This window comes from Panthera tigris, chromosome A2 (genome assembly GCF_018350195.1).
Source record: "Panthera tigris isolate Pti1 chromosome A2, P.tigris_Pti1_mat1.1, whole genome shotgun sequence".
Taxonomy (NCBI): Eukaryota; Metazoa; Chordata; class Mammalia; order Carnivora; family Felidae; genus Panthera; species Panthera tigris.
The window spans coordinates 76,877,767-76,904,079 of NC_056661.1; the positions used below are offsets into that span (position 1 = coordinate 76,877,767).

Below are 26,313 nucleotides of genomic sequence, written 5' to 3' on the forward strand. Positions count from 1 at the left end.
AGCCACGCAGAACGACGACAGGGCAGCAGGCTCAGGTCACTCACTAGCTGTTTACTCGTCAACACCAGCCTCACAGCACCACCATCCCAAATCCTACCTCACCAAACCCGTGCACTTCTGCAGGCCGCACCTCACGGGTGTAGCCTGGCAGCAGTGATAAGCGCGAGGGTCAGACTTCGAGTTCCAAGCGTCTGCTGTGATGTCCCCACCAGAGCAACAAACCAACCAGCTCACAGGGACGTTTCAAAAGGAACATGAGCCACATGCAGGATTTCCCGGAGGTGTTTAACACCCACCTTTTACCCACCGCAGCAGATCTGCCCAACTTTTACCCACCAAAGCAGTTTCGTTTGGTAATTTGTAAATGAGGCTCTATGATAACCATAAACAGCCCAAAGTTACGTTGGTCTTAAATAATATCTTACGAGCAATAACAAGAGTACACTGAAAACTCCTAAGTTACAAAAACTTCAGGGACTTGTAAGCAGTTGAAGGCAGGTGGAGAAGCTGGCTAACCATAAAAGTATGAATCTCAGATTCCTACAATGCTTTAAATTTTGTTTACCAAGCTCCATGTGCTCATCACAGGAGTTGTATCCAGGCGAGGATGGCAAGTTCTCAGTACACTGAAGCAACTCCAGTGAGTCATTCATTCCTGAAGGTCTCTTGTCCATCACCAGCAGGAGTTTCTGTACTGCATTAGGCATCTGATTTGTCTTCACTTCCCACACCATGTTATGGTGCTCCGACTTCAAATAAAAATAACATAGAAAAAAAAGTCACGTCGTGTGATCTGGAGATTGCGGAAGGATGAAATCCATCAGAGACGCCTCATGTTGCATCTTTCACTTAATCATACATTGCATTCTGTATCCCCCTCAAGTCCCTCACACCAGGCAGATTCCCGGAGTTCTTGGGCTACGACCATGTAGTCAGCACTAAATTACACCCAGATCCCAAAGGATCTGAATTTATAAAAGTCTTTTCTTTAAAAAAGAATACTAGCACCATTATACATACTTTTACTTGTTTAATCTGGTAACTCTGAGACCCAAAGAGAGACCAACAAAACCACTTTTTCAACTTGTATCTTCAAATTTAAAAGAAAATTAACACACTTTCCTCAATTAAATTAAAAAAGACTGAAGAAATATTCTATTTCTTTTTCATTTTCTGAAAATTCTATTTCAATTTTTCTATTTGCCAACTGTATGGTTTCCTCATCTCTGAAAATAAACAGATTTAATACACTTAAAATGGCATTCTCTGAAGGACGTTTAAGAAACAATTTTTTAAAATGCCCGTATGTTATACTTCTCAAAAAAATGAAAATGCTATGTTTTGTTTTCTTTTGTTTGTTTATTTTGAGAGAGCCAGAGAGCCCGCAAGCGGGGGAGGGGCAGAAGAAGGGAGGGAGAGGAAGAATCCCAAGCAGCCTCCACACAGTCAGTGCACAGAACCCAATGTGGGGCTCGAACTCATGAAGCTGTGAGATCACGGATGGCCTAAACCAGAATCAAGAGTCAGACGCTTAACCAACTGAGCCACCCAGGCACCCCAAAATACTATGTTTTCTTTATGAAAATGTGGTACCTAGTCATAATAAAGATACCTATCCTTCCGAATCACTTATTTCTAGAAAGATGAATAATAATCATGGTAAATTTAAGCAAATAGTAAATCTACATCTTAAGCCCACAAAGTGATCACAAGGAAGAAAACAACACAGGCTAATATACCTAAATAATTTCCACCGACTAAATTTTGCTATGAAAGTAAAATGTGGTTATACCTTTGACACTCTGCATTTGGACAGTGATCAAATTCGTTATTTAACAGGGGTGACAGCAGCAGGAAGATTTCCCGATATTTCAAAGATTTACTCCAAATCTCATTTAAAAAAAAAAAAGCTCTAATGTGCTAATACACACACACACAAAAATCTATAAGTTTTTCCTCACAATAAGACAATAAAATATACTGCAATTTAAAGTCACTAAAAGTCTGGTACCCCAGCCTAGGCTGATCAAAAATGCTGTGAAAACATGTTAACTGCTTAGTATTTATACCAGAGCTTTCTAAACCATAACATACTCACCAAGAAACACTAGTAACACTGGCAAATTTTCTTCTACAAAGGCTTTTTCATAATCTTTTTACTACAAAGTAAATTTTCCTAACTATAAAATACACTAATGGGGGGGGGGGGTGCGGGGAGAGGGAGAAATGAAACAAGGCATTAAAAAAAAAAAAAAAAAAGGAACAGTGACTTCTAATCCCACCAACCAGATTTAGATACTGCTAACATTTTTCATGCATATACCTATCATCACAGATTTTATTTTCCTTCATACTCTGTATTATTTATAATTGACACCTTTTCCTTTAGCATAAGTTTATAAGCATTTTCTTGTGTCACTAATTTTTCTTACACATCTATTTTAAATAGTTATATAATATACATCACAAAGATACACCAAAATTTCCTTATCCCTCCTACTGCTGAACATGCTGTTCCCAGTTTCTTCATTCTTAAGTAACAGTTTACATTCTTTTTTTAAAAAAATATCTGCTTGTATCAGATTACTTTAGATTTCCAGAGACACATTAGTAGGTGAATGGCAATTAAACATCTTAAGGTTCCTGACACGTAGCCAAACTGCCTGTTGCTGTACTTTTTTTCTAACATTCTACTTCAGGTGCTTTCCACCTGAACTCCTCAAAGATGACCCAGATCCTGGGCACTGCTCTAGAGCCTTACTCAACACTAAGATGTTCTACAGAGTAGTGAAAAGGGCACTGGGTTAGATGTAAAGAATCATGGGTTTCGATTCCAGCTTGAACCCTTACTAAATACATGACCCGAGTGACTGAGCTTCTCACTAGTTTGGTATCTTCATCTGGAAAACAGAACTAATGCTAGCTGCTCAACCTTCCTGCTAGAGCAATTGTGAGGATGAGCTAAAACAAAGTGAGTAGAAGAAATGTAAAATGAGTTCTTCACAAAATGTTTTATCCCTAGACCGACACAGGCAACACTATACATACTCCGGGCACTTATGTCTTAAACAGAACAGTTACTGGGATGCCTGGGTGGCTCAGTCAGTTAAACATCTGACTTCGGCTTAGGTCATGAACTCACGGTTTATGGGTTCAAGCCTCGCATCAGGCTCTATGCAGACAGCTCAGAGCCTGGAGCCTGCTTAGGATTCCCGGTCTCCCTCTTTCTCTGCCCCTCCCCCACTCACGCTGTCTCTCTCTCTCTCTCTCAAAAATAAACATTAATAAGTTTAAAAAAAAAAAAGAAAGAAAAAAAAAAAGAATAGTTACTGAAAATGGTATAACGACATGAGACCAGACAGCTAGTTATTCAGCTTCAGCAAGTCTGGAGCCTGCTTCCAATTCTATGTCTCCCTCTCTCTCTGCCCCTCCCCTGCTCGCACTCTGTGTCTCTTCCTCTCAAATGAATAAACATAAAAAAAATTTTTTTAATTAAAAAAACATAAGATGCCCAAAACATTTGCAAGAAGTGAACACTTTTTCAGCTCAGTATAATCTATTATGTACTAATTAATCACAGTCTTATTATATAGTTAACAGCAAAACTGCTGAGGTACAACAAAAAATCTCCTACAAAATTAGTGGCTACACAAGAGATGCAGTTAGTAACACAATTTGATTTCTCAGGCATAACTGGCCAAATCATTATTCTGAACCTCCACTTCTCACTGAAAAAATCAAGCACACTTTAAGCTTGATCAGTGACTCTCAATCACGTGATTATGTGTCCTTCAAACAAAATGATGACCAGGATCCACCTCCAGAGAATATGATTTATTTGGTCTGGGGTAACCCTGTGCGCTGCTTTTTGTTTTCTTTCCAAACAACATCAGGTGCACTGTGAAAACCAGTGGACTAAAAATGATTGCCAAATTCCTTTTTATTTAAATATACATATTTATTCATTTAATACACACTATGTACAAGGCACTATACGAGTTGCAATGTTGGACCTCAATGATGAATAATTTATCTTGAATCTCAATAATCTGTGCTTTAGTGGAAAGAAATAAGCAAATGACCACAGTTCTACAGAGCAGGGCTTGGCTATGAATGGGTAAAATGGAAAGAAGGAAAATCTTCCAATGAGAGAAACTCACATGAGCAAACTTGCAGAAGGTGCAAGTAATGGATGAAATCAAAACAACACAGAATCCAGGATCACCAGAAGGTAGGGCGGCCTTCTGTGTCTTGTGGTCATGGATACTAAGGCTGTAAAGGTAGACTGAGTCAGAATCTTCAATCCTAGTTTAGGAAAATTAGTTTCTTTGGTTTTTGTACATGAGAGTAATAAGGGCTCTGAAATTAGGCTACCTGAGTTTCTGTATCAAATTTACTATTTATTGGCTATGTGTCCTGGGCAATCTATTTAAAATCTTTATGCCCTATTTGTAAAATGGAAATAATAAGAACACCTACATAGGTTACTGTAAAAACTCAGTGAGCTAACAAATGTAAAAAGCTTACAGAAGTTCCTAACACAGAGCAAACTCTCAATGCACAGTGGCTAGTAATTATTATAAGCGATTATCAGACACTGGAGAACCACTAAAGATTTTTGAACAGAGATCTGACATGATCAGAACTATAAACTGAGTCTGTGAAAAAAAATCATTCTGGGGGCGCCTGGGTGGCTCAGTCGGTTAAGTGTCTGACTCCTGGTTTCAGTTCAGGTCACAATCTCATGGTTCCATGGGTTCCAGCCCTACGTCGGGCTCTGCGCTGGCAGCACAGAGCCTGCTTGGGATTCTCTGTCTCCCTCTCTCTCTACCCCTCTCCCATTCGCTGTCTCTCTCTCTCTCTCTCTCACAAAAATAAAAAATGTTTTAAATAATAAAAAAAAATGATACTTAAACATGATACGAGTATGCAGAAACATCCATAACAAATACTGAAAGGAAAATGTATTAAAAAGTGTATTCACATTTTTAATTTGTCTGTCAGCCACCTGCTCCCAGCTTCCTTTGCAAGAGTTCTCAGAAAACTGGTAGTATCCGTGCAGATTCCTTACTGAGTAATGCCCAAGACATGAGAGGAACTAGTCATTCTGAGTTCTCTGGACAGCGAATATTAAGTTTGGATGGCAGATCTGAAGTCTTCTCATAGAAACTTTTCCAACTTCCTAAGTGTACACGGCACAACTAAACCTATCTTATGATGACTCAAACTCCTTACGAACAGCTGCTGCACTATGCTTCACATGAGGATGTGATCTGCAGGCCAGCCCCAGCTGCAGTCTTCAACTTGAACATGTTCTCATTTTACCTTGATCAGGAAGTTCAGAGGTCACACTACACACGTGTATCTCCTCAGAGCCATCTCCAGTGTGTGCAGCAGAGCTGCTCTGGGCCCCAGGGAGCATCCGTCTTGTGCTCCCCTTCCCTTTGCACAGCTTTCTGGCTTTCTCCTCCTTCCAGGATGGATTTTCTCCTCCCCATCAGCAGGCCCTGCACTGTCCCCACTCACCATGTGCAGCACACTAACACCTTCTGCAACCTCTACCATTTCTCTAGCCGCTAGTCCTAGCTCTCTAACAACATCCCCTCACAATATTCCTTACAGGAAGCTGGGAAAGGATATTTCAATTTCAAAACAGAGCTACTCATCAATAACAAAAGGGACCAATTAATTACTGAATTTGCATTCCCTGCGTCTGCACCTTTCATGACTCAAGGCTATCAAAAGTTCAGTCAACTGACTTCGGTCAGGTCATGTCACAGTTCCTGAGTTCCAGTCCCACATCAGGCTGTCTGCTGTCAGCTCAGGGCCTGTTTCTGATCCTCTTTCTCTCTGCCCCTCCCCACTCCCCCCTCTCTAAAATAAACATTAAAAAAGAGAAAGTTTGGTCTTGAGATAATGGAAGTGGTGCTTCTGCAAGTCTACTGCATGGTAAATGGGAGTCTAGAGCTAAGTTAACAAACTGCAGGTTCCCTCTTGCTTGCCATGTACTGTGGGGCTGGCCGCTTAAAGGCGGCCTCCCAGCCCCTACACTGATCTCATTGGGCTACTGGGAGAATTAAACAATGTACATGAAAACAGGTGCCTGGGTGGCTAAGTCAGTTAAGCGTCAGACTCCTGGTTTCAGCTCAGGTCATAACCTCATGGTTCATGGGATCGAGCCCCACGTCAGGCTCTGTGCCGACAGTAGGGCGCCTGCTTGGGATTCTCTCTCCTTCTCTCTCTGCTCCCTCTCCTGGTTGAACACACATGCACTCTCTCAAAAAATAAACAAATAAATAAACTTTAAGAATAAAATACATGAAAACAAAATTCAAATCCCTATACCAATGTAAATTTTTGTCTCAGACTTTTCTCCATCAAACTATTTGGGGGAAGCAAGGCCCCTGATACAGTAAAAGAATACCAGAAGACTCCATACTCAAAAATTCTCCCCCACATAAATTACACCAATTAGACATTCATTTTGATAAACAAGCTCCTCTTTCAAATATCTCCTGGTAGAGCTAACCCTATTGTTCATTCATGCTTTTGCATACTGCTCTGGTATTATAGGATTTGACATAGCTTGCCTTGTATTTTGACTTAACTCGGCAACTAGACCAGAGATTCTCAAAAGGGAAGAGTAAAATTCTCCAGCAGCTGTGCTTTGAAGTGTCATGTCCAATATTACAAATTTTTATCGGGTGGGGATGGGAAGGGTCTCATTGCCTTTGTTTTGTAACCTTTGGTAAATAAATATCCACAAAATCTTAGAAACAGGACAGGTGGAAAGGACCAGAAATAGCTAAATCTCCGTGAATGGACAAGAAGGAAATTAGGTTTTACAAATGCCAATCTACTACGTACAGAGCATTTGACATACTTCCTCTGACTTCATAAAAACCTCAAAACAGCTCTGTGAACAAAGTTATTCTTATGGATGAGGAAAACAGCACTCTGACGACTGAATGTGACTACCTTCTTTTCGAAAAGAACTGAGAAAAGAGAGAAAAGGCACTGACCCAACAGAGATTAGACTCCTACTTTCAAATGCCTATTCTTCCCTGAATCTTTATCCTTTCCACCCGCAAGGATATCGCAGAATGCGTTTCTGTATGTCCTTCCCTAATCGGAAAAGACTTCCATACCAAGCTCAAATTCTAAGGTGGGCGGGGATGAAGAGAAGGTAATTGCAATTAACTTATATCTCTAAAGTGAAGAACTGAGGTATTTAAAATGGATTACAGTAGTTTCCCCCTATTCGAGGTTTCACTCTTGTGATTTCAGTTACCCAAGGTCAACCGAGTCTGGAAACAATCTTCCTTCTGACCTACAGTCAGAAGGTCAATAGCAGCCAAACTAAGTCACAATGCCTAGGTCATGCACCTCACATCATCTCACCACACAGGCATTTTATCAGCTCACATCATCACAAGAAGAGTGAGTACAGGACAATAAGGTATTTTGAGAAAGACCACATTCACACAACTTTTTTAACAGTGTATTGTTATATTTGTTCTCTTATTAGCTAGTATTAATACCTCACTAATTTATAAACCCTCATAAGAAAAAACAGCATGTATAGGGTTCAGTGCTTTCCCTCGTTTCAGGCATCCACAGGGGGTCTCGGAACATACCCTCCCACACACCCACAAGTACCGAGGGATAAGCTACTGTAGCTTAGTCTAGGACACCGAACAGACTACCCCAACATCCTTGTTAGCAAGCTAAAACAAAAGACAATAGCAAAAAAAAAAAAAAAAAAAAAAAAAAAAAAAAAAAAAAAGGGAGGGGGGAATGAAAGTACTAGGAATACATTACAAGTGTAGATCATTATCAATAGTTAAGCAACAGAAAAGTATTTACAAATGTTAAAAGTATTCTAATTCTTAAAAGGCAATTTTAATTCAAAACCACTGTTGGGAGTCATCCGTTACTGCTCGTTAGTGGGAAATAAATCTACGGCACTTCGTCGGGAATTGATGGTAGGACTCCCAACACTTCCTAGCAGACCCAACTCCCTACCACCCTCCTCCGGTCTTAGCCTAAGTGGCAGCCTGAGCTAAAGACTGGAGTACTGCCTTGTCGTCAGTGCTGCTTTTAAAAACGATTCTTGGTGAAAACTCCTGAAGAACGAACTCTTAGGCAGTGTAGAACGCACAGCTTGAGTGAAATCCCCTAGACAGAGTGCAGGGCTTAAGGAAGCTACAAAAACCCGGCCCCCACTGTCGATTTCGCCCGGATTCTTTTTTGTTTTGTTTTAATCTGCCTGGGGCAGCAGCATAGGTTGGAAGGCGGAGACTGGAAACGCCTGCCAAGCCTGGGCTCTCGGTCACAGAGGCAGCGCCTCCCGGTTCACGCCAAGTCCATCCCCCACCTTCTTTCGCCATTCATGGCCTTCCCCTCCCCTCCCCCCATCATGTGACCGCAGCCTGGACTCCAGGCTTGTTTTTCCCCTCAGCTCAGCCGCACCGCGCAGGCGCCTCGGAGCCCATTCATTCGAAATGCGTAACAATGAGCCCCGGGGCCCAGCGGCTCCGCGAGCTTCCCAGCTCGGCCCGAGCCCCTCTCGGCCCCCCGTGGAGGCGGCGCCTCATTGGGGTCCCCCACCCCCGGCCGGCCACCCACTCGGGACCAACCTCCGACCCTCCGCCCACACTCGCGGAGTTGAAGTCAAACTTTCCTGGGCAGCCCCGGCGCCGCGTCGGCCCCTTCCCCCGCCCAGGCCCGCCCCATCTCCGCACCCGGCCGGGCCACCCACCGCGCAACCGGGCCCACAGCGCGGACCTCGCCGACTCCTCCCAGCCCCCGCCCCAGAGACCCCCCTCGGGCCGCGCCGCCGCGAAGCCCAGGTGAGCTCGCGGGAGGTGCCGGTCCGGTGGGTTCGCCGCGGGCAGTTACCGGACGGTTAATTGCTTCCACTGTGAGGGCAGCCCTTCGCACAAGAGGAGCGCGGACCAGAGCTCGCCCGGCCGCCCGGTCCCCTCGGGATCCTGCCCCTCCCTTCCCCACCCCCACCCCTTCCCGAACTGAAAGACAACAAACCAGCCGCGGAGTGAGGGCAGCCTCGGCGCGGGCCGCCCTGGACACGACAACACCGCCAGCCGCTTGTATATCCCCTCTCCGACTGCCGCCGGTCTCCCTGGCGCGCCTTACTACTCCCGTCGCCTCTCTCATTCCTCCACCGAAACTTTCCTACTTACCAAACCCGTCGCCATTACCAAGTCTTTCAAGCTTCGTCTTCCCCCTCCCTCAACCCCCCGGGGGCTGAGCCTTCGCCCCGCTCTTTCGCCCTCTTATTGGTCCACGGAACTGCCATTCGAACATTCCCCTTTCCCATTGGGTAATACCGTGGTCCGTCTCGGGAGGCGGGCTTGTATTGACTTTTGTGTTGTGTTTACTGGAGAAGACGGCGTGTCAATCACTAGAGTGAGCGCTTCGGATTGGATTGCTGCCGAGACTTCGGGGACCTAAGCCAAACTTTGCCCCCGAAATGGATTGTGGGATTCGTAGTCTCAGCCTTGCTCTGTTCTTCTGGGAAACTGCAGGCGAGAGAAACTAGTTGGACTACGTATCCCAGAAGGGCGTGCACAGCGCTGTCTTGATAGTAAACAAGAGTCATAGGGACACGTGTATCAGCTCGTTTGTTTTGGTGTCTGGGACAAAAGGGAGGGGGCGGAGGAAGCGAGTGTTTTAAAGCTTCGGCCTCTTTTCCTCTGGGCCTCTCCTAGCACTCGGAGAGCCTCAGTCTCTCGCAGCACCCATTTCGGGCCATAAACAGGCAGAGTCGCTCACTGCTCAAAGTTTGGCAGGAGGCCAAGGTATTGTTTTAGTGCGAGGGGAAGGAGATGACTGCACAGGCGGAAGCAGTGCAGCCTCGCGAGGGACCAAGCCACCCACAAATCACAGCCCCAGGCATTATGGGGATAATAAAGGTGGTATCGGGCTCCAATGGGAAGAACTAGAATTTCTTTATCACGACCCTTTCCTGGCCACCCCCCGGAGAGCAACTTGAGAGGGTTTCTTTGCCAGCTCTGATCAGTTCACCCAAGATTTGTTGAATGCTGGCTGTATGCCAGGCACTGAAAGGTTTGGGGACTAACAGAGAAAAGTTCAGGGTCTGGAGAATTTATAAAGCTGTAAGGGGGTGGACGATTACTATTGACTTAGAAATTGAGGCAACCCAAAGCGGTATTTTCCATGTTGACCAGCTTGCTCGTTAAGGTAATAGAGGCGTAACGTGTGACCTAAACCTAATTTGTGAATCATCCAAGTTTCCCTGGTAAATTTTTGTTAACCAGTGTTTTCCTCCAGACGACTTCCCATTGATGAAAGAAAAATGTCTTTCCACTTCGTTGCCACTAGGAGTTCCTCCTTAAGTTACTAATACTCTGACTCACCAGAGGAGGATGGCTTCCCTGGCTTTATAGTCAACTTCACTTTAAACATGGCTGGCCATCACAGTCCACGGAGTCTATAATTGTTTTTACCATTAACATTCAAAAGGCATTATTAAGTTTTTTTTTCTTTGAACTTTTAGTGTTTAATCATTTAAGCTATGCTTCAGGTTTTATATCTTTAGATCACTGTATGCATGCTTAGAATTAAGAGGAAAACTTACATTAGTTAGAAATCTATAAAGTCAAACCACTGAAAAGAGCCCTTAACCGTAACTGATTATTCCTTTAAACACTACCCCCCCTACATTTCTTGAAGTTTTTTTTTTTTTTTAATTTTTTAATGTTTATTCTTGAGAGAAAGAAGAGGGGAGGGGGTGGGGCAGAGAGAGGGAGACACAGAGTCCAAAGCAGGCTCCAGACTCAGAGCTCTCAGCACAAAGCCCAATATGGGGCTCCAAATCACAAACCACAAGATCATGACCTGATCTGAAGTCAGAAGTTTAACCAACTGAGCCACCCAGGCACCCTGCATTTCTCGAATTTTTAAATCTGCCTGAAAGCCACAATGAATCAAGAAATCCCAAATAATTCTCATGGTGAAAAAAGTTTTACAGTTCTTTTAGGGGTTCCCTGTTGGAAGCCTTGAAATGAAATTATTTTAAAATAGTTCTGTCTACCCTATGATCAAAGATTTATGTTCTTGTATTCACAAATAGTAACTTTTTTTCCTAAAAATAATTGAGGGCCAGCAAAACACCTAAATTTTTCACTGAGAAGAAAGGACAGGGTTTGAACTTATTATCTTTCAGAGATAATAGAGGGATCCAAAAAAGAACTAGACTGTGACCCTGCCTTTTTCTTTTTTCTTCCTTTTTTTCTCCTTGCAGTGGAGGGTTGCTGTACCTCTGCAGTATTTCATTTTTTGACAAAAAGAGAAATCGTGGAATTTACCTAATCGTTTAAAATTAAAATTTGAAGTATTTATGTCTTACTCCCACAAGGAAACTGAAAATCAGCTTTCCTTCCCCCAAAAACGAGCTTTGAGAAGCCTGAGCCACTCCTTACCCCTATTCGTTGCATAAACCATGAGGTCTGTTTTTAGCTGAACCTTACCTTATTTTAAAAGGTTTTCTATCCAATGGGGCACCTGGGTGGCTCAGTTGGTTAAGTGGCTCAGTTGGTTAAGACTGTTGATTTCAGCTCAGGTCATGATCTTGTGGTTTGTGAGACTGAGCCTAGCATTTTGCTCAGTGCTCAGAACTGAGCTTGCTTGGGATTCTCTCTGCCCCTCCCCTGCTCGTGCTTTCTGTCTCTCTCTCAAAATAAATTAAATAAATAAATGGTTTTCTATCTGAAAGTTCTTACCAAAAGCTTTACTGGAGATGTTTTTATCGGTGAACACAGTGATGGGAAGAATAATTTCAACTTCAGATCAAGATTTTTTACATTATTATAAATAAGTACCTTTTAATAGTCCTGTAAAGTTTTTTTTTTCATTCACTCATGCAGAAATACTTAGTTCCTATTATTTGCTGACCACTTTGCCAATTGATGAGCCTACAAAGATTGAAATATTTTCACATACTTTCATTTTTGTCTAAGTCACTGGGGACTAAAATTCTGACATTTCAGTCACAACTGATTAAATATCAGTATTAGAATCTCTACAGCTCTGGGGCATCTGCAGGACTCAGTCAGTTAAATGTCCAACTCTGGATCTCTCAGCTCAGGTCTTGATCTCAGGGTCATGAGTTCAAGCCCAGTGTTGGGCTCGCCACTGAGCATGAAGCCTACTTAAAAAAAAATCTCTACACCTTTAAAGTGAATAATTAGTTCTGTCTTTTGACTTTCCTGGGAAGCTAAATGACCACAGTAGTACCTCATATATATTTAACAGGAACATCATCATTAATTCTTGGTGACTAATAAAACAAACCAACTCATAACCCAGAATAAAGATCAAAGTAAAAAAACTAGTAAGATCTTGAAAATATATGTAAATTCTACTCTTTCACTAAAACAGATACAATTAAAGAACACATAATAAACTATGCCAAGAAGTTGTCATTTAAAATCAAAATGCATTTCTAGCAGTTTGTAAAATACTTGTTTTCATAAAAAAAAACATGAAGTGCTGATTTGTTAAGAAGATTTATCTTTTTTTTTTTCACTACCTTTAACCATAACTTTACTACCTAAAGTAGTATTATAAGGTAGTAGTACTACTTTACTACCTAATTTAAGAATTTAACAATGTATTTGCCTCAATTCGACTACATTTGGCACACCAATGACTACTTTGCTGGACTAAGAAAGATTAAGTGCAAGTACAGGGCATTGTTTACATATTGAGAATATCGCTGTTCAAATTGTTAAAAAGGAAATGAACATTTAGAAGGCTCAAAACACTTACATGAATCGACAGTTGAGCAAAATCACCTCCCACCAAGGCTATTTTATAATCAAGTGTTGACTATCTCATGCATTTTATTGAATACTGTCCTAAAAGTGAGAAACAGAATGGCTGTTACTGTATGGTTTGTGGACCCTCATAACCAGATGTGGGTGACTGGGAGCTGTGGCTGGCTGCCCTACCCAGGGTCATGAGAGAGGATCTCCCTGCACACTGCTAGCCTGCGAAAAGATCAGAATTCAAAGTACAGTTTCTACTGAGTGCACATTGCTTTTGCACCATCATATAGTCAAAAAATTGTGAGTCAAACCACATGGGACCATCTGTACTAAAACTAGGAAGTGGAACACATGTATGATCTAAAATAGTGCCCCAAATTTTCAGATAGTTTCTCTCTTGGTAGATTATTTAAACTCTTAGAAATAGCCTTCCATATCCACTGTACACTAAAACAAATTAATTTTAGGGGTGCCTGGGTAGCTCAGTCGGTTGAGCATCTAACTCTTGATTTCGGCTCATGTCATGATCCCAGGGTCATGGGATCAAGTTCCACGTTGGGCTCTATGCTGAGCGTGGAGCCTGCTTAAGATTCTTTCCTCCTCCCCCAATATGTGAGCTTTCTTTCTCTCAAAAAAAAAAAAAAAAGAAGAAGAAGAATTTTATAATTCCAAGTACTCAGGTACACTCAAATTGTAAGGAAATGCCTGGGAGCCTATGAGTGCCATTTTAGAAAGGAGTAGTATGTCTGTTGTGCTTGTAATTCTTGATTCAACTATGAGTTTAAATTATACTCAGATGACCATAAAGCAAGACCTTTCTTCAGTGTAAGTGAATGTCTCAACACTATCGCCTTTAGGAGGAAGAACTAAGGAGAAAAGGAGAACTAAAGAATGATTGTTGGCTGGGACGGGGTGGGGGGGGGGGGGAGGTTGGTTGGGAGGAGACCACACAACATGGCTCAATCGGTAGAGCATGCGATTCTTGATCTCAGCGTTGTGGGTTTAAGCCCCAGGTTGGGTGTAGAGATTACCTAAAATCTTCTTAAAAAAATGATTGTTGGGTTTCTAGGCTGCATAGGACTTGTGGGTGAGTATTGATGGTATGTCAGTGCTATTGCTGAGGCGGGGAATGTTGGAAAGAATGGACTTGGGAACTGGGAGGAGAAAAGAATGGATGCAACTTTAGATAATGAGCTGCCGTACAGGCAAGAAATTTAGGTAAAACTGCTGAACCTGTGTGGGGTTTAGGAGATCCAAGTCAAGAAAAATAAACTTGAGTGTCTTCAGGACACAGGAGACTACCCTTTGTGGCCTCAGTTGCCCTCAGTTCTTGTTAAGTTGTCCAATTTGGTTTTAATGAGAATGTGAACATTTAGAGAAGGCAACAACAATTTCAACTTAATCCTACTTCCTATTTATAAAATTTAGAAGCAGAAATATGAAGGTTTTTGTCTTTCAAATGACTTCTCATGTGTTAGATCATTCTTGTTATCTGAACTAACACAAAACTCCCATGTATTTTCTCCTCATGTCTGTTACCCTAGGCCCTCATCTATGTGTTTTCTTTTTGTTGCCAGTCGTAAGAACCTCGTTTTAGAGGCAAGCCCGATAAGAAGCAATTAAAACCACAAGTCTTATCACACTGTGCCACACTTCATATTTTTGCTTCCATTGGTCACCCTCCAACATGTACATCACCTCCTCCTTCCCCCGCCACTATCTCATATGCATCTTGCTGTCTGAGCTCTCAATCAGTAGATGCCTGCTGAACCAGGGAACGAGAAGTTAGGAGGAAACAAGTAGCACAAATCTTAGTATAGCAGATTATGTGTTACACTGTATGCCCTGCGTGGTTTTGAACACTGACTGAACAAGCTTCCGTGTGCTGTGTCCTTGCTCTACACATGCATCGTTATTATAAGAGGGCAGGTCTCATCTGCTTACAAGATAAGTGCAATTCCCACTCATTCCGTCTCCCTCCGTGCCAGTCACACGTAGGCATACAAAATTTGTCTTATCTACTTCTGTTCCTTCAAGTTACGCAGCCTATCACAACATGCTGTAGTAATAAACATGTGGAAGCTATTTAAGTTCAGCTAATTTAAGGACCAATTACAAGAAAAAGATTTGCCAAAGAGGTCTCTGTAGTGAGCATCTCTCCTAAAATAATTGCTTGGCTTTAAAACATGACATTTGTATACATTTCAAGAATAGAGGCATCTGGAAAGGAGAGGCCTAACAGAGGCTGTGGCGTTCTGGGGAGACATGTTTCTCCTCTCGCTCCTCAGCGGGATCTAGGTGGGTTTCCAATTAGGACAAAGATGGAAAACCAGCAATCAGAAGCAACTTTATCCAAGATTTTTGACCATAGTTACTGCTCATAAACTCAAGGGTTCTACTTGAACTTTTTTTTTTTTTTTTGGATGTTGAACAGAAAACACTTAAAAGAGTTTCACTTCTAGGTTATTGCTTTTGTCATCTGAGTCCATTTCCAGCTCACACTTTAAGCTTTTGCTGGCCTCTGGAAAAAAAAAAAACTCATTTTCCGTTTTTGCAGTTAAGAGTAAAATTTCATTTACTTACTATAACAACTCCGTTCTAATTGATACTAACACATTTCACGTATATACATTTTGCAGTATGTCTTGGGGTGTTTGGGGAGGGGGGTGTGATGGCAATGCTCAGGTTGTGGTTAAACCACAATGTAGAGAAGCCACCTACCTAGTAAGTGTCCTTTTTTGGATACTTTTTGATGGTGCAGACAGTTCCTTCCACAGCATACATCATGTTTTCCTAAATGTAAATGTTACATGCATCTTCAGGATTTCCTAGCAATTTTAGGCTTTATGTATTTACAGCATAAAAAAAGAACAGAAAAACCCAGATCTGTTGGTCAAATAAAGTTTTCCTCTCAAGCATCGTACTACACCTGTGCTGCAAATTTGATGCAAATTTCTCCATAGGTTCAATATAGGAAAGCCTAGGAGACCAAGAATTGCACAGGAAACCAAGAGATGTCAGCTGTCTGGGAGTTCCGCTATGGACTCACCAGGTAACTGATTTGGGCAAAGTCACTGATTCTCCTCACTTACACAGACTGAATTGATTTAAGCTCCCATAGTTATTGTTGGGCACACAAGACTTCTGCAAATACCTGGTATACTTTACTGTTTATGCTTCCATAACTCGTTATACTTTTAAGGTTTTGTTGTTTTTTTTTTTTTTTTAAAGTACCTGTTAAGACTAACAACCATAGAGTTTCAGTTGCCCAACCAGTTTTGCTGCCTTTAAAAACATCCTGGAAGAGGTAAGGTGGTCTCCTATTCCAATCTGTTTGGGTCAAAATTCTTTCTGATATTCAACATCAGGCTGTATGTACTTCATACTCTCTTAATTTCAGAAGCCAGCATTCTTGATTATTCTATTTCTCCCTTATGTGTTAAGAATTCCATTTCTCCCTTAGGTACTAACATTTTATTTAGATTTTAGAATTCCTTCTTCAGTCATTTAACAAAGCCATGGCTTATCCAGATGTATTACTTACCCCTCTGGGATTACACATGGTTAACTTTAAGTGCCAAAGGTCATCTAGTCCTTGTTATAAGTATACCATTTCCTGGGGTGCCCGGGTGGCTCAGCCGGTTAAGTGTCCAACATGGGTGGACTCAGGTCATGATCTCACAGCTGGTGAGTTCGAGCCCCGAGTATGGCTCTGTGCTGACAGCTCAGAGCCTGGAGCCTGCTTTGGACTGTGTGTCTCCCTCGTGCTGTCTCTCTCTGTCTCTCTCTCAAAAATAAATAAACATTAAAAAAAATTAAAAGAAAATATAACATTTCTTGAGAAAATTAGGAAAACTAGATCAGTATCTTCAAGATGCTTTAGAAAGGACTCAGCACTTAATCTTACATATTTCAATAAAGTCCAGAGTCCTTCACTTCGTGTCCTGTGGCTCCCCTGCACATTTCTACACACCTTAAATGGTCCCCTCCTTTCTAACAGTAAGCCAAATACATTCACCCAACGTGTATCACAGGTAGCGTTTGCAAAAATATATGCACCAAGCCCTAGTTCATCATGACATGCAGAAAACACACACCATAAAACAAACAGGGAGAAGCACTTGTGTTAACAGAATGTTCTTCCAGAGTATTTCTTAGTTGCACATGCTGGATCCTTGAATGAAACTTCAACAGAGAATTTCCAAGTAGTAAAATACCTTGGCTGGTGACTGAATAATGACATCCACATCCACAAGTGAAACTTAAGGTATTTTAATTAGACACTTTGACATATAAATTCCCTATTAGCCAGGTTTATTTCGTTAACCAAAATGGCCCAATGGTCTGCAGCAGACCATAATTGTTTATATGTTTATATCACATATGACTGATAGTTAAAATTTGTGAAAAACCTATTGCTATAAAGAGCCATGTTTCCTGGTTGCATTACGCCCGGGGCGGTGGGGAGGGGGGGGGCAGTTTTCCCATTGGCCACATCTCAGTCAGGCTTTCACATAGTGCAGTATGCACGACAGAAGTACCAGTAAAGAAATTAGTGAAAAACAAACAAACAAAACAAAAAAAAAAACTTCATTAAAAACATTTTATTATAAAAGTGTGCTTTATTATAAGGTAAATTTAAATATAACCAACAATACTGAAAATAATGTAACTGGCATTTACAGCCTTGGTCAGAATTCTCTATTAAACAGGCATTTGTTTGCTATTCCATGAACAGTTAACAATCAGCTTATGCAACAAGGTATCTTGAAAAAGTGGATAAAGAATACAGAATGATGAACCAGGAATTTGGGTGGGTTCTTTGCATTTTTTTTTTTCTTGTCTAACAGACATGACTTTTAAAATAAAATCTGAAGTAGAAAAGAAGTCATCTTCATGTAGTAAGCTCTCTTCCTACATGAAGGTTTGCAAAATCGTTAAACAGTGTTCTAAAATGGGGTTGAAGTTATACTTTACATATTGTTTACATATACATGACCCAATGAACCTATTTTAGCCATATTTTCATTATATCAGACCATAAACATTCTCTAATAACACCACACTATAACAGCCACAGAATATTTTTACCCAGGTATATGTTTTTTTAAAACCTGTTTCCCCAAAATGAAATTGCTCATTTAAAAGTGAACAACTGGTTAGAATTAAGCTCTCCAAACACTGTGGTCACGTGGGCCTAGAAATCACGTTAAGAATAATACTGCTTTGGTTGAGTGGAATTTAATTCATCTTATATAGCAGAATAATAAGCATATCAATTATCAATGAAAATTTATACAACTGAGCTCATCCTGCACATTTGAGTCTACGTTAATGCAAATGGCAAGGTCTAATGGTACATCTGGACTGGGCAGAAATTCCTTTTATGTATGGTTTATAAAAATTTATTTCTACCACCATAAAGGAAACCCAAGGGAACAGATGTCTGCAGAGGACTGTGTTATGTATGCCTAGTGAAGAACTGAGAAATATCCTGTGGGCATGTAGATAAGGACTCCAAAATATTTTTGGTATAGGACAGTTCCCCCCCCCGCCCTTAACATATGTAGTATCTTCAGCTTCTATAAGACAAGTTTAAATAGCTTTAAAAAAAACTGTGACATTAAATGTCGAACTCAAATTTTTTAAGAGTACAGAGAACTATACAATGAAAAAAGGAAGTAGATATATGTTTTATGAGGAAACTGTGTTAATGATCTCTCCTCTAAAAAAGACTCTTCCCTATTATCATAATGACTACATTGCCCGTCCTTAAAACCACTGGAACATGTAGGTTACTGACGTTAGGCCAAAGAAGTCAAAACGTACTTTATTGCAAAAATATAAAAGGTTTTAAAATTGCATATGATGTTTTATGCCATAGTCCAAGGCCAGCACATAACTTATCAAGCCAGAAAAACTTGAAAACAAAAATGATTAAAATTGTACTTACTATATATATAGCGAGTTGTAAAAAGAATGTGATGCCATGCTGTAGAGCATGGTTCACTGCCAAGTTCCCTTTTACATGGGCATAGTCACTAACACAGCAATCCGAGGGAGTCCACATGAACACATGTTGCCCATGGTAACACCCTTCAATTATCTTCTTGCACACAGATACTTTCAATATATTACAATCATTTGAATAAACCTCTCACTGAGATCATAATTTTGTGGAGTACAAAGTCATTTCATCAGTATGTCAATATTGTTTTGATCTATTCTTTAGAAAGTGATGTTAAAGCCTATAGAGTATTAAATCACTACTCCGCTTACTGATACGTTGTAAATGTAAAAAAAGGAAAAAACCTGAAATCACAGAAAATGCTTGGCATCTACACAAACACATTCTCAGTGGACTAACCACTACTGTGTAATTTTGTCACTATAGGTCTTGTTCCATACTTTTGCTTCATGCAGTGGGTTCAACAATATCCATGTTAGTTCCAAACAGGGCAACTAATTGTTCTTCGTAAGTGGCAATGTTCCTTTTCATAATTTCCATGCAAGGTCCCAAAAGCCTTTCAAATGCTTGCACATCCATGGCTAAGAGAAGGAGAGGAGAGAAGAAAAAGAAATGTAACATTCTTTGCAAATCTGAAAAATTGCAAAGTCATTTAGGATACCCATTCTGCATGTGTCAGGAATGCAATGGTTATTTTTATTTTTTTTAATGTTTTATTTTGAGAGAGAGAGAGGGAGAGGGAGAGAGAGAGAGGGAAGGAGAGAGATGGAGCATGAGCAGGGGAAGGGCAGAGGGAGAGGGAGAGGGAGACACAGAATCCGAAGCAGGCTCCAGGCTCTGAGCTGTCAGCAGGGCTTGAACCCATGAACTGTAAGATATGACCCAAGTCAAAGTCAGACTCTTAACCGACTTAGCCACCCAGGTGACGCTGCAATGGTATTTTTAGATAAATATCAAATATAAGAAAAGGGCACAAGGATAAAAATGTTCCACTTCAGAAAATAAACAGCCAGTGTTCCCTTGACAATGGGATTGTGCAATGCTAGGTTGCTGGGAGGCTCCTGGTCTCGGGTAAGAAAAAAACAAGGGACTATAATGGTGAAGTCTGGTAATTCTAAAAACCTGTTGTTGTTGTTTTTTAAAGTTTATTTTTGAGAGAGTGAGTGAGAGCAAGGGGCAGAGAGAGAGGCAGACAGAGAATCCCAAAAGGCTCCATGCTGTCAGTGCAGAGCCCGATGTGGGGGTCACACTCACAAACTGTGAGATCTTGACCTGAGCCGAAATTAAGAGTCAGACACTTAACCGACTGAGCCACCCAGGCCCCCCTAAAAAATAGTTCACCACCTCAGTAACATGAACTCTCCTCAAAGGTGGCAAGGCCTTTTTTTCTTCTACTGTTCTTCCTTCTCGGGGCTTACTTACGACGCTATGCTGTAAAGACCTGGTGTTACCTTGTGTAACGTTTACTCTCTTATACTATCGCCTAGCCAATTCAAAACAGCAGCCAGAATGCTCTTCTCCACTTGTAAGTATATGCTGTATGTCACTTTCCTGGTCTGTCTCATGCATTTTTAAAAACTCAATTTATAATATACTCGTAGAAACTATGATCAGACTCTCTACTGTAGAAGTGCAAATTTTTATTAAAACTTTTTTTTTCTTTTGCCTTTCAAATTTGCAAAGGTACAAGGGACATTGTTCACAAGAGCGGAGGGAGTGGACACTCTTGCACTGCCAGTAGCACGTACATCAGCACAGGTCAAGAGGGCTGGGAGTATACAGTGAACTCTGTAAAAAGAAAGCCTACTCCCGAGAACCATTTCTAAGGAAAAATCCTATACATGGAAAAGTAGTCTGTGCGCACAGACACAAAACCTGCTCCCCCCCGAAAAAATATGGAGCCCAAACCCCCAAAATCGCCAGTGGAGACCAATTAACTCATAATGTGGATGTTTACCTAACAGAATGTTACAATTTGATAAAATGAGAAATAAAATAGGAGCGTAAGGTACAGTAAATGAAAAACAACTGTTTACAACACTTTAAAAATAGAAAACCCATGCAAATAAAAAAGATGAGGAATTATATGAGGATGTGGAAATCACTGGGGGTTGGTAGTGGTGGTAAGGGATTTTCCTACTTCTCTGTATTTCTCAAATTTTCTTTAATGTGAATAAATCTGTTATAGGAAAAAAATAATGGGATTTCACTCACTTCACTTCACCTTTACTCTTTCTCACTAATGTCTATACTCAGGAAAATTACCTGTCAGTTTCTCACTACCTTCTTTTTCATCCAGGTGTAACACTTGAGCCCTTTAAAAAGGGTTTCCTCTAGGAAGTTGATTCTGAAGGGACCCTCAGATCTTAAGAACACTAAAGCTGGGGTGCCTGGGTGGCTCAGTCGGTTAAGCATCTGACTTCGGCTGAGGTCATGAACTCATGGTTTGTTAAGTTCGAGCCCTGCGTTGGGCTCTGTGCTGACAGCTCAGAGCCTAGACCCTGCTTCAGATCCTGTGTCTCCCTCTCTCTCTGCCCCTCCCCCCACTTACACTCTGTCTCTGTCTCTGTCTCTCTCTCTCTCTCAAAATAAACATAAAAAAAAGAACACTGAAGCCAAGTTTATTCTACTGAACCGTGAATAAGAACACAGAGTGGCTAATTACTGTTGAATCAATTTTTCTTAAAATGTCATCTACATGGACTCCTGAATTCCATTTTTCACCATTAAAGTAAGCGCTTTCTCATATATGGATCTCAGATACAGACAGACGTCTTCCATTTGAGGACAGCATCTCTGCTGCTAGGAAATAAGAAGTTGAACAATAAAGAAGATTTTGCTGCATTCTGACAAACCTGAAACCATGGTTTCCTGGGACCAGGACGAGGAAGTACTCCCAAAGAGCTTCCAGCTTTGCCCAGAGACCTTAATGTATGCTATAAAAATACTATTCTGGCTTTTTTTTTTGAGGAACACAAACTTTATTTGAAAAACTAGACATAAAACTCCATACTCAGAATTCTTTACTAAAACAAGATGCCATTTCACACCTATATGAAAGAAGAAAACAGGAGAAAATAGGTACGTGAAAAATTTTAAAGAAAAAACTAAGGGCGGGGTGCCTGGGTGGCTCAGTCAGTTAAGCATCTGACTCGTGACTTCGGCTCAGGTCATGATCTCAGTTTATGAGATCGAGCCCCCCAACAGGCTCTGAGTTGACAGTGTGAAACCTGCTTGGGATTCTCTCTCCCCTCCCTCTCCCCCACTTCCCCCACCCCGTGGGTGCATGCTCTCGCTCTCTCAAAATTAAACCATTTTTTTAAAAAGAATTATTTTAGGGGTGCCTGAGTGGCTCAGCACCAAACTTCAGCTCAGGTCATGATCTTACGGTTTGTGGGCTCGAGGCCCCTGGAGCCTGCTTCGGATTCTGTGTCTTCCTCTCTCTCTATCCCTCCCCCACACACTCTCTCTCTCTCTCAAAAATAAACATCAAAAAAAATTTTTTTAATATTTTAATTAAAAAAAAAAAACAAGGGCCTCCCACAAATCGATTTCATAATGCAATGAGTCCTTACTTTGTTCTCTCTAGTGGGGACTGTGAAACGTGTGAACCCAGTAAGACCATCAGTACAGCAACATGAATACATAAAAGGCAGACGGAATAGCTTCCACCCGGAGGAGCACATACAGTGCTGTGACTCCTACCTAAACATTTGACGGTCCCGATGGCGTGCGCCGAAGCTGCTCGGGGTTTGTTAGTGACCAGAGCAAGTTCTCCAAAGTACTGTCCCCGGGAACACCGAGCAATTTCTACTGCGCCATTCTCTTCCACCTCGGATTTGCCCTGACAAGGGAAGTAAGAGCATGCGCTTTGACTCAGCTTATGAAAACCGAGCTAACCTTAGTCTAAAGCATCAGAAAGGAAACCTATGGTGTTCCTTGCTCCCCATGGGTGTTTGGGACTTGCCAACACTTACCTTCCTTTTCATAGTGATTTTCACTTCACCAGATTCTACAATGAAAAAAGAATCTGCCAGATCTCCCTGTAAGAAAGAAACAAGCACCGAGGGTAAAAATGCAAATTCGGGTGACAACAATCCCCTTGCCTCTCAAGCCCCGAAACGTGAAGATGATTGTGCCGGACAAGTGAAGCTCCATAGGAACAGACTCTGTCTAAATTGAAAGGCTGTCCTCGACAACCACAAGTAATGAGCTCATTTGTAAAATTAATAAACTTCCTACCACAGCCTTTCTTGCTAAAACTAGCCAAAAAACAAAACAAAACAAAACAAAACAAAACCATGGCAAATGCTGAAGTAAAAATTTGGCCCCAACTCCAGCCTGGATGACCACGTCCACAGTCAGAAATGGCAGCACTGGGGGCGCCTGGGTGGCTCAGTCACTTAAGTGTGCATCCGACTTGGTTCTGGCTCAGATCATAATCTCACAGTTTGTGGGATCGAGTCTCTTGTGAGGCTCTGTGCTGACCATGTGGATCCCGTTTGGGATTCTCTCCCTCCCTCTATGCCCCTCCCCCACCCTCTCAAAATAAATAAACATAAAAAAAGAGAGAGAGAGAGAGAAAGAAATGGCAGCACCATTTCCTAGTAGTACCTCCCGCTCTGCCGGCCGCTCCTACCGCTCTGGGAGAAGCACTCAGATGCACACCCTGCATCACCCTCTGATAACAAGCAATTAGCACCAGTGGCCCAAAGGGGAGAAACTCTCAAAGAGGAGAAAGCAACCAGGCTCATCAGGAAGCAATCCACGTTGGCCCTGTCGTCTTTAGCCACATTCCACACCACCTGGGGTGGGGGAGCCTAAAAAAGGCTTCTGAAAGTGTTGCCATTTCTAACTACACACCTGCTTTTTCCTGCTTTTGGGTTTTGAGTGAACTGGGTATTGATTTCTGATGATACCTTCCTATTTAAATAGTGTAATACAGAAAATAACAGATCCTGACTTTTCTGAGCCTCTCAAAGTGATTCTAGAGAAACTTTGGTTTTTCGAAATTCCTTAGTACATAAAATGTAAGAAATACAGTATCAGCTTACACATTTTTGTCTAGGTTTATGTAATATAGACATGAATGTTTTATAAACACTTAAAACACAACTAATATCTACAAAGATCTTTAGTAAACCCTAAGTATAATATATAATCTCTCATCAGAGCTTCATGTTAAATTTTCAAGTATTTTAAATAAAAATAGGTCTAGAGACTACTGTGTTACTTTTTTTTAACATTTTATTTTTAACTAATCTCTACACTCAGTATGGGACTCGAACTCACAACCCCCAAGATCAAGAATCGCACACTCTACCGACTGAGCCAGCCAGGCATTTTTTTTTTTTAATTTTTTTAACGTTTATTCATTTTTTGAGAGACAGAGTGTGAGCGAGGGAGGGGCAGAGAGAGAGGGAGACACAGAATCCAAAGCAGGCTCCAGGCCCCAAGCCGTCAGCATAGAACCCAACGCAGGGCTCGAACCTACAAACCGTGAGATCATGACCTGAGCCGAAGTCAGACGCTCAACCTACAGAGCCACCCAGGTGCCCCTAGGCATTTTTTAAAAAAAAACGTGTTCTAGGGGCACCTGGGTGGTTCTGTTGGTTGAGCCTCCAACTCTTGATTTCGGCTCAGTTCATGATCTCAGGGGTGGGATCGAGCCCCACATTGGTCCTGCTTGGGATATTCATTCTCTCTCTCTCTCTCTCTCTCTCTCTCTCTCTCTCTCCCTCTGAGCCACTCCCCAACTTGTACGCACTCTCTCTAAAATAAAAAAGAAAAGAAAAGAAAAAGAAAAGAAAAGAAAAGAAAAGAAAAGAAAAGAAAAAAGAAAAGAAAAGAAAAAAGAAAACTGCGCTCAAAACGATGTAAAAGTGGTGAAACAGGGTCTATGGATCGTACCACTGTCAGTTCCTTAGGTGTGACATTGAACTGTAGTGATACAAGACGCACCGTCAGACAGTGGGGGAGAAGGGCATGAGACCTCTCTGACTTTTGCAACTTACCACAAATCTGTAATTATTACAAAATAAAAGGCTAAAAAAGTCATTTCAAAAGTGCTCTGTACTTTGTTATTTTTCACCTTTGTAGAACCTTCGCCTTGTTCTCTAATTTGACTCCACTTCTCTCCAACCCCTGACTAATCTGTGTATACATGCATATGTTTGATAGGAGAGAGAGAGCGATTTACTTATTTTCCTTCTAAAAAATTATTCTTTCCTCAAGTCTCACAGACCTTGAATCTTGTTTCACATATATCAAGAGACAGTATTCTTTATTTTTTATTTTTTTAAAGTAGACTCCGTGCCCAACGTGGGGCCCAAATTCACGACCCTGAGATCAAGAGTCCCATGGTCTACTGACTGAACCAGCCAGGCACCCCAGAAGAGACAATATTTTAGATAAAGATTATAATATGGTATCAATATCTGGATACAAATATTACAGAATCTTTTAAAATCTGTTTAAATCATTCACTCAATACTTCAAAACTGTAACTAGGAAATACAAGTTAATACAAGATCTGTAGCTGTGTCTGTGAACTTCAACTGTTTTCATAAATCCTACTTCTCCGCAGCTCTATTGTAACCAAGGTTACAACTGGGATCTTAGAAAAGCTTTAGGGGTTAAACAGCACATTGGCCCCAATTTAGTGCCTGGAAACCTAAAAAGTACAGGGTGCAGTGTGTTCCCTTCTTGATTAATTTTATCAGGGAGCAGCCCCAGGAGGTCTCATCATGAACTCATCGTGCAAAACTCTGCAATAACTCCCAGTGCACCTACTGGGTCCTTACTATCTCGAGGAATACCCACCTGTTTTTTCTGATCATTAACAACATCTTATTGTTTAGATATATTTGAATTTCATGTCACGTACAAATAATAAAATTATCCAGAAATCCATGTGATGATTTAATACATGTTCATCGGGACTTAATTATATAAATAAAAATATTCAGATAGCTTAATGGCTATAAATTAAACCACTTTTAACAGGTCATTTGGTGGAACTAATAATCATTTAATCCATCACTGCATACTAATTATAGACACATATGAAAAATTGGTCAAGATCTGCCACAGGTTAAGAACCTTTCGGAATATAACCCTAAGGTGAACTACCTAAAAAGGACTATACCTGAGCAATGATTTGTTCTCCATCGTTGTATACTTTGGTGCCTATGACGTCTACCACTTTCAGGCGTTCAGAAACCTTAAAAAAAAAAAAAAAAGATAATATCACACAGATGATCTGGGTAATCCTATTTCAGAAGTTAAAAACTGGTAGCCTTTAAGCCAAATAAACCCAGCAGTGTGTGTGTGTGTGTGTGTGTGTGTGTGTGTGTGTTGGATTAATGAACTGCCAGCATTTTAAAATAGATTTCTCATAAAAATCTTAATTTTCAGCTTCTCTTGAAAAATCAGGAAGGAGACTCACAACACCCGGCCCACATTTGCACATGGCACCAGCTACAAGCTGTGGGAGACTAGCTGCTGATCTTTAGCTGGAGCACTTGTCGTCCA

At 41.2% G+C, this 26,313-nt stretch overlaps 3 protein-coding genes across 7 annotated transcripts in view; 1 reads left to right on the top strand and 2 right to left on the bottom strand.

The window, feature by feature from the left end:
* Positions 1–9,589, bottom strand: part of HBP1 (HMG-box transcription factor 1) — a 30,164-nt gene extending 20,575 nt beyond the window's left edge. Inside the window, exons 1-2 of one of the 3 annotated variants that reach the window (XM_042964385.1) lie at positions 9,204–9,589; positions 566–749 (exon numbers count right to left, since the gene is read on the bottom strand). In XM_042964385.1, coding sequence (XP_042820319.1) covers positions 566–749; positions 9,204–9,218 — 199 coding nt within the window. In that variant the 5' untranslated portion in view covers positions 9,219–9,589. Of the gene's footprint in view, positions 1–565; positions 750–8,901; positions 8,964–9,045; positions 9,107–9,203 lie in introns of those variants that run through there. The other 2 variants (XM_042964376.1, XM_042964394.1) reach the window with 2 other exon arrangements.
* Positions 7,287–21,205, top strand: LOC122233088 (basic proline-rich protein-like). Of its 3 annotated transcripts, XR_006210545.1 has the most exons (4): positions 8,229–8,852; positions 15,776–15,864; positions 16,924–17,079; positions 20,464–21,205. XR_006210545.1 is itself a non-coding variant. In XM_042964428.1 (3 exons), exons 1-3 carry the CDS (start codon positions 8,515–8,517, stop codon positions 20,604–20,606), a joined length of 570 nt encoding a protein of 189 aa, XP_042820362.1. In that variant the 5' UTR covers positions 8,229–8,514; the 3' UTR covers positions 20,607–21,205. The 3 variants fall into 3 exon arrangements, 1 of the variants encoding a protein (XP_042820362.1); XM_042964428.1 differs by lacking the exon at positions 16,924–17,079; XR_006210546.1 differs by lacking the exons at positions 8,229–8,852; positions 15,776–15,864; positions 16,924–17,079 and adding an exon at positions 7,287–7,459.
* PRKAR2B (protein kinase cAMP-dependent type II regulatory subunit beta) overlaps positions 17,631–26,313 on the bottom strand; it is a 101,702-nt gene continuing 93,019 nt past the window's right edge. Inside the window, exons 8-11 of the mRNA XM_007083971.2 lie at positions 25,928–26,002; positions 22,758–22,823; positions 22,486–22,624; positions 17,631–19,361 (exon numbers count right to left, since the gene is read on the bottom strand). Coding sequence (XP_007084033.2) covers positions 19,228–19,361; positions 22,486–22,624; positions 22,758–22,823; positions 25,928–26,002 — 414 coding nt within the window. The 3' untranslated portion in view covers positions 17,631–19,227. The remainder of the gene's footprint in view (positions 19,362–22,485; positions 22,625–22,757; positions 22,824–25,927; positions 26,003–26,313) is intronic.